Genomic DNA, 10,378 nt, shown 5'->3' on the forward strand with positions numbered 1-10,378 from the left:
GCCGCCTCAGCTGCCGGGGCGCGCCGCCGCTGACGCGCCGCGGAGATGAAATTCCCGGGCTCGGTGCTGGCGTCCGTGTTCCTGTTCCTGGCGGAGACGGCGGCGGCGCTCTACCTGAGCAGCACCTACCACTCGGCCGGGGACGGCATGTGGCAGGCGCTGACGCTGCTCTTCTCCCTGATGCCCTGCGCGCTGGTGCAGCTCACGCTGCTCTTCGTGCACCGCGACCTCAGCCGGGACCAGCCGCTCATGCTGCTGTTGCACCTGCTGCAACTCGGGCCTGTCTTCAGGTGCGTGTGCAAGCCCCGCCTTCGCCTGCCACCTGCCCTCCCGGGGAAGAGGGGAGCGGGAGGGGCAGGCAAGGGCAGGGGGAGCCCCTGTGGGTGTCCGCGCTCCCCGCAGAACCTGGCCTTCCAGCAGGGACAGGTGGCTGGGCAGCTGCCTCACTCCCCAGCCCTGCCATTCTGGTCCCAGAATGCGACAGAATCCGGGGATCCTGACAAGAGAGCAGAGGCATACTGCATTCTATTGGGTGGTACCATAGGAACTGCAAAATGTTCGACTGGATTTGTCCAACTCGAACGGCAGTTTCATGTGCCCCCGACCTCATCAGACACACACACACACACACACACACACACACACACTGCAGTCAGTTGGGCTCAGGCAGGCTTGGATTATGCTGTCACAAACACTTGGCAAGTATCTACAAAGTCATAGTTATTTATTTATTTTGTAGCAAGCACATGACATTTACTGTGTGTTAGGCACTATTCAAGTCACTGAATTCGTTAAGTTGTCGTTAAGAACGTTAGAAATCACGGCAGCATTCTTGTCTCAGTACTTTTGTGAATATTAAGGAAAGAGGTACCATATGGAGTTGTGGAAATGTTTCTCATAGCTGCCCAGCTTAAAAACACAGCCCTTCATCGCTTACACAGTGTGCCCTGAAGACACAGATTCTGCTGTGTGTTAAATAAAGCAAATCTATTAGTGCCATCTCAGGACATGAATTTAAAATAGTGAAGAGAGTTCAAAATATGTTTTTGAAGCTTTCTTCTCTGTAGGAGAAGCAAGACAAAGATCATCTCTCTAGGTTAGAAAGAAAGTTATGGTACAGAACGTTAGCCATAGGTGAAAGAGGAAGTGGAAGAACTAGAGAGGGCAGAGACACACCTCAGCTGCTAGAGAGCAGTTAGCCAGGAACTTTCACTACAAGTACATCTGCCTCTTACACACACACTTTAGTAGTAAAATATGTTTTCTAAACCTTATAAAAAAACTTGCCCAGATAAAGACAACTGTCCCCACTGGCACTTGGAAATTGACTTGTCATTTACACGCATTCATGATAAACTTGGTGAACAAGTTTTTCACCCTCCAGAAACCACGGAATCCTAGAAAGGCAGAGAAACCGGTATAGTGGCAGGAGAAGTTGCTACTAGAGTCTTGTAGAGAGCAAAGTGTCATGGGATAGGAGTGGAAGGTGGTGACAGGGAGACTTTAGAATGTAAAAAGACTTGCAGTCCAGAATTTGTGTGTGTGTGTGTCAGGGTAACCAATTCTGTCTTGCCTAGTAGGCCCTGTGGTCCTAATTCTATTCCAACTATGTAGAATAAATGTGCTCTCACCTCACACAAGCCTGTATCATTTCTTAACCTCGGTTTCCTTATCTCCAAAAAGAGAACTGATGCTCATGATATTTAATTGAAGTTACAGGAAAAGAAGAACTGACATTTCTCAAGCGCTTCTCATGCTAGGTGGCTTGGCAGGTACTGCTCTGGCCCAGTTCAATTAATCCTCCCCATGAAGTAAATGTAATTGTCCCCATTCTACAGATAAGGAAAATGAAGCCTTGGCTCTTATTCTCAAAGCTTCTTTACAAACAGGGCCAGGGTCAGGACTAGTTATGCTTCCTGTGCTCTGTGTAAGAAGGCAGGAGAGTGAGCAGTACATTTTGTCAATAGTACTTAAGGGCATGGAGGCACCACTGCATGCTTTTTCTAAAATCCCCAAACAAATACAAATAACTTATCATTGCTACCATTTAAAATGTTTTTAAATACAAAAGGTAACCAGAGACAAAGTGAACAATAGGATATTAGATATAGAATTGAGATGTAAATATAAACCTGAGTTCCGGGAAATATACTAAGATGATAAAGGCAGTTATTTCTGGATGGTGGAGTTATATATGATTTTGATTTCCTTCTATAAAAGAAAGCATACATTTTTCCTTTGTTGAAATTTTTTTCTGTTCTTTCTAGTTTTTACAATTAAAATTACTATTTCATTAAATAAAAAAAATATATGGTGCTTTTAAATGATAATTTCCCAGGTGTATAAAAATTCCAGTGCTCTAAAAAATGATCTATTTCTAGACAGTTTTCTATGGCTCATTGGCTTCCTGGAGCACGAAAACAAGCCAAACCAAAAAACAAAACAAAAACCTCCTTCCACTGGCAAAGATACATTTCAATACAGCTAGTTTATTTCAAGGAGATATTGGGCAGAAGATTTTATAGCTGAGATATACAAAATGTAGTTTCTAAGCTTCTTAGTTTTCAGAGAAAAATAAAAGCAATTTGATGTTGTATATTAGCATGACTTAATATCGTACTGGAAGTTCTTCATGCTGACTGTTTGATTTTATTTTAGCACTCAGGACCTCAGCTTTACACACACCTCAAAATAATTTCCCTCAAATAAAAGAAAGACACGAGGTATTTGTTTTCCTCCTTTGCCATTGGACTGAGTAATATTTCTGAATTGATTTTGGAAAGTTCACTCTAAATACCTTTGAGTAGGTACTGCTAGCCAAACTCTTACCTTTTCATAAATGAGATTCTGCTTTGTGTTCATTTGGTTAAGCTAGAATACACTGTTGAACGCTAATGATCCAAGGTAAATATAACATTCCTACATTCCTCTTACCATTTAGGAAGGTGCCATGAGAAGACCTTATTTTGTTTATATCTATCTTCTGCTTCAAAGCATCATCACAGAATCTATAAGAGTTTCTGCATTAAGGCTTGAATGATAGGAACATTAAATAATTCCTTGAATTAATATGACTGTTTTTCTACTTTAAGGAAAATCCTACTGTAATTAATAGTCTAGAAACACAACAGTAGCCTGTTCCCAAAGGAGCACTTAACAATTGTTTGTTTGTTATTCTTCTACAGCTATATTGACTTTAATAACTCAGAGAAGGAAGAAATATTATAAGCTAGAGGCCCTCTTTTCCTTATTTTTTTAAATAACTGATATAATGAAGGAAATGGTGTATGAAAATTGAGCTTTTTCAAATAAAGATGAAGACATTATAATAATCTTTATAGGGCATTGCAAAATGATTTGCTATAGTACTTATCTCTGTACTACAGTTTCAAGAGAATTAAAAAATACTACTAGTTTACATTTCACAATTTGTTCTTCATTTAGGAAGTGCTTTTACATACAGTTTTTCATTTCATCTACTGATACACTCTCATTATCTTTGTTTTTCCTGTTGAGAAATTGAGACGCAGTGCAATTCAGTAAATGTTTTTTCAAAAGTCACATGGAACTTTCTATGTAAACGGTTTGGTTCTTGTGTAGCCTTTTAGAACACATCTGTCATATGCAGATAAAAAGTCTCATTGGAAATCATAATCACTATTTCATTGAAAATAGTTTTTTTATTAATTACTTTATATGGCTCTGGTAGCGTAAGTTATTTGTGCTGGCACCAGTAGCCATGGCTTCTGCTAAGGAATAAACTCCGTTAAAGATATGTGATGTTTGCAAAATGAAGCATGGTGATTGATAAAAGGAAAAAAAAGAGATCAGCCTGTTAATTGTCTACCTCAAAGATCAACAGGCCAAATCTACCTTTTGTAAATAAAGTTTTATTGGAAGCCAGCCATACTCATCTGTGTAGCATTGTCTATAACTGATTTTCTGCTACAATGTCATAGTTGAGTAGGGGCAAAAGACTAGGGCCCGCCAAAGCCAAACACAAGCCTTTTATAGAAAACATTTGCTTACATGATACCCCCAAATAACTTTGAATTATTTTGATGAAAAAACTGCATTTATGATCTCAGGCTCCCAGGCTGAAAAATGGATAGGCTTGTGTCAATTGGATAAGCCTTGCAGAATGCCAATAACTGTAATTTGTTTCTTATCAGTTATCTTACGGAGTAGCATTGGGAGGTCTTAGGGCCTTCTTATCACAAATTTACTGAATGCATGTGGGGAAAGTGGACTGAGAGGGAGACTAATGGAGATTTAGGGTCACCTCTGCCATTATTAATTCATTCTGGGGGCTTTCTCCATACTTTCATTTGATGTGAAATGAATTGACCATGAAAGCGCCTTTTCATGTAGAGTTCTGCAAATCCTTCCACTTTTCTACATCCCTTTCCTCAGCACCTGGGCCACCTGCTTGTTTTGTGAACCTGTTTCCTTCTATCAGTTCTTAGGACATGCTGGTGTTTCTTCTCTTTTCCTTAAAAAAAAAAAAGCCAACAACTCCTACCTGGATTTTATTATGCAATTAAAACATGCTTGTTGAAATGAAAGCACCAACAGATAAACACAATGAAGAATCTAAAACCTCTAATTCAGTTCTTACCTTTGGGGGTATAGCCTTAGGAATATTTTTATAATGCTGTGTTGCTGTATCCTGATTTGCAGTTTTTACTGATTTTCCTCATGTATGTATTCCCATCATGGCTAATTTAAAGCTACCAATGATTTAACTCAGTTAGCTCAAATGACTTGCAAAATTCCAGACTATTTAATGATCAACCCTTGTGAGTCAGATTGAAATACCCCAAGCACTCCACTGTTTGTATATACTTAAGTATATATAATTTGAGTATATTCATATAAAACCAGCAAACCACTGCCATCCAGTCAATTCTGACTCATAGCCACCCTATATATTTTCTAAATGAAAGAAGCAAATTAGCATAGGATGTAAATATATATAATTCCATATTGTCTAAAAGACAATTACATTGTCTTTTCCATACATGTACATGCATTACATACATACATTACAAACAGTATGTACTTTTAAACAAAGTGGACTTATATATTTAGATTCTATTCTAATTTTCTTCTTCACTTAGAAAATATGGCAATCATCATTATATATACCATCAGTTTTAAGGACTGCAAAGTAAATCATTGAATGAATATATTATTATTGATCAAATCATTCTTTTATGTTTGAAACCTTTTGAGTAGGCCCAGAGTTTTGCTACTAAAAATAATGCTGTGATTTACGAACTTATATTTCTTGTAGTGGTGTTTCTGAGTGATTATTTTAGAAAATGAAAGTAGGATATAAAGATTCATTGTTTTCATGATTTATTATCCACATTTAAGTGTCCGATTTCCCCACTTAGATTATGAACACCTCCAAATGAGGCAGCGTATCCAGCTGTCTTTGTATTCTCCAAAGCACTTAGTAAAATGTGTCTGCAGCAAACATGTGAGAGGTAAAAATGATGGGTCAGCCTGTTCTGTTTTCTAGTCTTTGCTGTGGGCAGTTACCCAACAGTGTGAAGTGGCCAGACTTCATACAATCCTCAGGCATAGACCCGAGTTTGTCCTCAGAGTAAAATCGTATGAACCAGCTGAGATTGAACTCATGATCTTAGCTTTATAAACATTATTTTCAGCCTCAAAAACTGTGCCCAGGCTGTTTTCCATATTTCCATATAATAAATTATCAGTGACCTAAATAAGAGAAAGGTGAGGCTTTCTACTCCCAGGAAGAGTTACAATCTTGGACACCCAAAGGGGCAGTTGTACCCTGTCCTATGGAGTTGCTTGCATCAACTCCATGGCAGTGCAGTTTTATTTTTCCTGTGTGACTTGAATGGACAAAATGTGAAAGATAACACCCCCCCCATACACAACGATGCACCTTCTTTCCCATGAACAAAAGAGAGAAAGATATTAGTCAGAAATTATGTCCCTTGTGTACCAGTCTGAGAGAGAACTGCTTCCCTTCTCTTGTCTTAAGCTTTATTTTGTTTCAAATTATAAAGGTATTTTTGTTGCCATAATCATTTCAGGGCAAGAATACAAAATTTATAGCATTAAATAAAATCGATGAAGCCATAAAATCTTATGCCAGTGTTAAAAGTTTGTTATAAAAATGCACTTTTGGTGGTGGGGAGAGGGGTCCCATCAACAATTTTTAATCATAAAGCAGTGAGTATTTTACCAGAGAAAAATCATTTTCTCTCAGCATTTTATTTTGAAAATTTTCAAACATACAGAAGCAAAGTTGAAAACGTGGTACTGTCAACACCTTAGTATCCAACTAGATTCTACAATATACCACTTTAGTATATTCACTCTTCAATACATCTATTCAGAAGCCTTACTGGTGCAGTAGTAACCTAGTAGGTGGCCAGTTGGAACCCACTAGCTGCTTTGTGGAAGAAAGATGTGACAATCTACTTCCATAAAGATTACAGCCTTAGAAACCCCCGTAGAATGGTTTTACTTTGTCTAGTAGGGTTGCTATGAATTGAAAGGGACCTGATAGCAATGGGTTGGGTTTGGTTTTAGTTATTCATCGCTCTATTCATCCATCAGTGCTTCTTTTTTTAAAGATGTACATTGGATTAAATTACAGACACCAGAGTATGTGAATCTAAAAGACAGATATTCTTTCATTTTAGAAGTGGTCATGGCTGAAGCTCTGTCCCTAGGGCAGGCTTGTAATTTCATGAATAAGACATAACTGTCAGGCTTCCAGGCATGATTAATTATAGCTCTATCCTGTAAGAACAATGGGAACAGAGACAATAGGTATGTGTGTGGTCTTCCAGGGGAATGTTAGATGGCAAACTGCCCCGAGCTGAAGAATCTTCAACCACAGATTCCTCTTTAACTGGAGGAGTCTGCAGGGGCCATGTATTGCATGTGGAGTGTATTGTACAGTAGTACTACCAAGTTAAGCACTTGGCTGCTAACTGAAAAGTTGATAGCTCAAATCTACCATCTGTTCTGCAAGAGAAAGATGTGGTAGTCGGCTTCCATACAGATTAACAACCATAGAGTGTGTGTGTGTGTGTGTGTGATCTCTATTCTTTGCAAGTTTGTACAAGGAAGGTATTATCTTTGTTTTGTATTTACGGGGAAAGATTCAGGGGAGAAGTGTCTTGCCCAGGGCTGCACAGCTAATAAATGCCAGGACATTGAGTTGAACATTTTTATGTGGCTTTAGAGCAGAGGTTTTCAACCTGTGGGTCGCGACCCCTTTGGGTGTCCAACGACCCTTTCACAGGGGTCACCCGATTCGTAACAGTAGCAAAATGACATTTATTGGAAAGGTTGAGAACCACTGCTCTCGAACCTGATGCACTTCCTTTTTCCAGTTGTTTCCCTGACCTCATTGCCTTTTAGTGTCACCTCTTTTAGTGTCACTCCTCAATATAGATTTCACTTAGTTGCCACTGGTTTACAGGCCTCAGGAGGATTTCCTGCTAAGGACTAGTTCTTGCCGTGGGTGCTTTTAGAGCAGCAGCTAATGTTCAGCGTAATTAAGTGAAAAGACTTTACCCAGACTCAGTGTAAGCAATGAGATTAAGAAAAGACAGTTCTGTTTGCCTCTGAATCTCAGGACTTGCTTTATTGTTTCCAGGTGTTTCCAAGCATTCTGCATTTACTGTCAGTCAAGCCACGTTGAAGAGCCTTATGTCAGCATTACCAAGAAGCGCCAGCTTCCCAAAGATGGCTTCTCAGAAGAGATTGAAAGGGAGGTGGGCCAAGCAGAGGGCAAGTTAATCACCCACCGATCTGCATTCAGCCGAGCATCAGTGATCCAGGCTTTCCTCGGTTCAGCTCCCCAGCTGACCCTGCAAGTATATATAAGCATCCAGCAGCAGGAAGTGCCTAATGGAAGAAGTAGGTATTGTTTTTATTTCTACCTGGGTTTGGAGCCACAATAACAAACAAAACATGCTAATCATTCTGTTTCAAATGAAACCTATTTATATGCACATTCAAGCCTGAATTAGTGTTCTAGTTAGTAGTCTTAAAACTCTGTGAGTTGAAGTAACAACTATTATTTTGTTTCCGAATTTTGGCAAAAGTCAGGAAGACTAGCTCACTATACTCCCCTCAGCATCAGATGGAGTGGCTCAAATGTGGGAAACTGCAATCCCCTCTAGGAACCCTGGTGTTAGTTCTGGGGTTCTAACTGAAAACTTGGTTGTTGCAATGCACCAGTAGCTCCATGAGAGAAAAGACCTGGAGCAGTTATATCCAAGCAATCCAGGGGACAATTCTACTGTCCTACAGAGTCGCTGGGAGTCAGAATTGACTCAGCAGTATACAACACAGATAAGAATCCTCTGAAAGTTCATTTGTATGTCATCTGGTTGATGCTAGCTGTTGCTAGGCTCTTCCGTTCATTTCTGTTTGGTTTTTCTATGTGGACTGGCTTGAACTTCTTCACAAGTTGGCAGTTGCTTTCAAGAATTGATGCACCCAAAGTGAGAGATGGCCAGGCATAAGCCAGGTCACATTTGGTGGCGCAGCTTTGGAAATCACCATATCACTGCTGCATTCTATTTGTTGCAGTAGTCACAAAGTTCTGCACTAGCTCAAGAGGGAGGGAAATTGACTCTGCTTCTTGCTGAAGAATAGCCAAAATCTGGAAGACCATGTGGGATTTAAAATACCACTGTTGCTACTTTGGGGAAATACACCTTGCCATTGGCCAAATATACTTTTAGATCTGTTTGAACTTTGCAGGAATCAAGGCTACTTTTCTATCTTCTTGGAGTTTTAATTGGTAGATCATAATTTTTTTGTATTTGTGGTGAAATATATATCAACAATTTCAATATATATAATTTAATGTTATTGTTTACATTCTTCATGTTGGGCAACTATCCTCACTATCCTTTTCTAAATAATTCCACTAACATTAACATAAACTCAAAGCTTCCTAGGCAAAATCGACCCCTTTTCTCCTCTTTTCTACCTCTGGTAATTACTAATCATCTTTGGGGTTTATATATTTGCTTATTTCATATAAGTAAGATGATATAGTGTTTGACTGTTTGCAACTTGACTTCTGTCAGTGAGCATTGTGTTTTCAAGGTTCATTCATGTTGTGTTGTATCAGGCATCAGGAGTTTATTCCTCTTTAAGGCTGATTAATATATCATTAGAGCCTTGGTGATACTGTCTGGTAAGCACTGGAATGCTAACTAAAAGGTCATCAGTTCAAATCCACCAGCCACTATGAGGGAGAAAGATGAGGCTACCTGCTCCCTTAAAGATTTACAACCCCCAAACCCAAATATAGGGTCACTGTGAGTAGTAATCGATGGCCATAGATAAAATATCTCATTGTCACACTTCATTTACCCATTGGCCTGTTGATCAATGTTTCAGTTATTTCTGCATTTTGATTATTGTGAAAAATGCATCACTAAACATTTATGTAAAGGCATCTGCTTTTACTCTTGCTTTCACTTCTTCTGGGTATATATGTAGGATTTACATGCTAGATCAAAGAAAACCAGAATCCTACAACCAGACAAATGGGGAGCAAATAACAATGCAGAAAGTGTTCTAAAATTGATTGTGGTGATAATTGTAAAACTTTTCTTGTGGTTGAACTAATGAATTGTATGATATATGAATTATGTGCCAATAGAATGGTTTAGAAAATAGAAAACATCATGACAAATGGAGAACATATTGAAGTAGTCAAATATTTCCTCTGCAGTTAATAATGCTCACCAAAGCAGTAGTTAAGAATTCAAATGACGCATTGCATTGGACAAAGCTGTTGCACAAGACTTCTTTAAAGTGTTGAAGAGCTAGGATGTCACTTGGAGGATTAAAGTGCATCTGACCCAAGCCAGGGCATTTTCAATGGCCTCATATGCATGCAAAAGTTGGACATTTAATAAGAAAGAATGAAGAAGAATTGATGCATTTTAATTACAGTTCTAACAAAGAATGTTGAAAGTACTGTGGACTGATAGATGAAGAATCGAATCAATTTTGGAAGAAGGAAAGGCAATATGGTCCTTGGAATTGTGCCTGGCGAGACTTCATCATACCTACTTTAGACATGCTATTGGGAGAGACCAGTCCCTGGAAAAAGACACCGTGCTTGATAAGTAGAAAGACAGCGAAACAGAGGCAGACCCTTGACAAGATGGACTAACAGTGTCTGCAACAATGAGCTGAAATATAAAAGTCGTGAGGATCGTGTAGGACTGGGCAGTCTTTTGATCTGTTGTACGTATGGTCCTGATGAATCAGACCCAACTCAATGGCACCTAAAAATAACAACATGGTAGTTTTTTTGTTTGTTCTTTTTTATATATCCCTTTTTTTTTTT

The 10,378-nt window shown here is 39.1% G+C and overlaps 1 protein-coding gene across 1 annotated transcript in view; it reads left to right on the forward strand.

Annotated features, from left to right (window-relative positions):
• The first annotated feature begins 45 nt into the window (after positions 1-45).
• The window catches only part of XK (X-linked Kx blood group), a 52,913-nt gene continuing 42,580 nt past the window's right edge, over positions 46-10,378 (forward strand). Inside the window, exons 1-2 of the mRNA XM_004714581.2 lie at positions 46-290; positions 7,655-7,917. Coding sequence (XP_004714638.1) covers positions 46-290; positions 7,655-7,917 — 508 coding nt within the window. The remainder of the gene's footprint in view (positions 291-7,654; positions 7,918-10,378) is intronic.

This window comes from Echinops telfairi, unplaced genomic scaffold, assembly GCF_000313985.2.
Source record: "Echinops telfairi isolate 266 unplaced genomic scaffold, ASM31398v2 ScPeMD7_26;HRSCAF=91, whole genome shotgun sequence".
Lineage (NCBI taxonomy): Eukaryota > Metazoa > Chordata > Mammalia > Afrosoricida > Tenrecidae > Echinops > Echinops telfairi.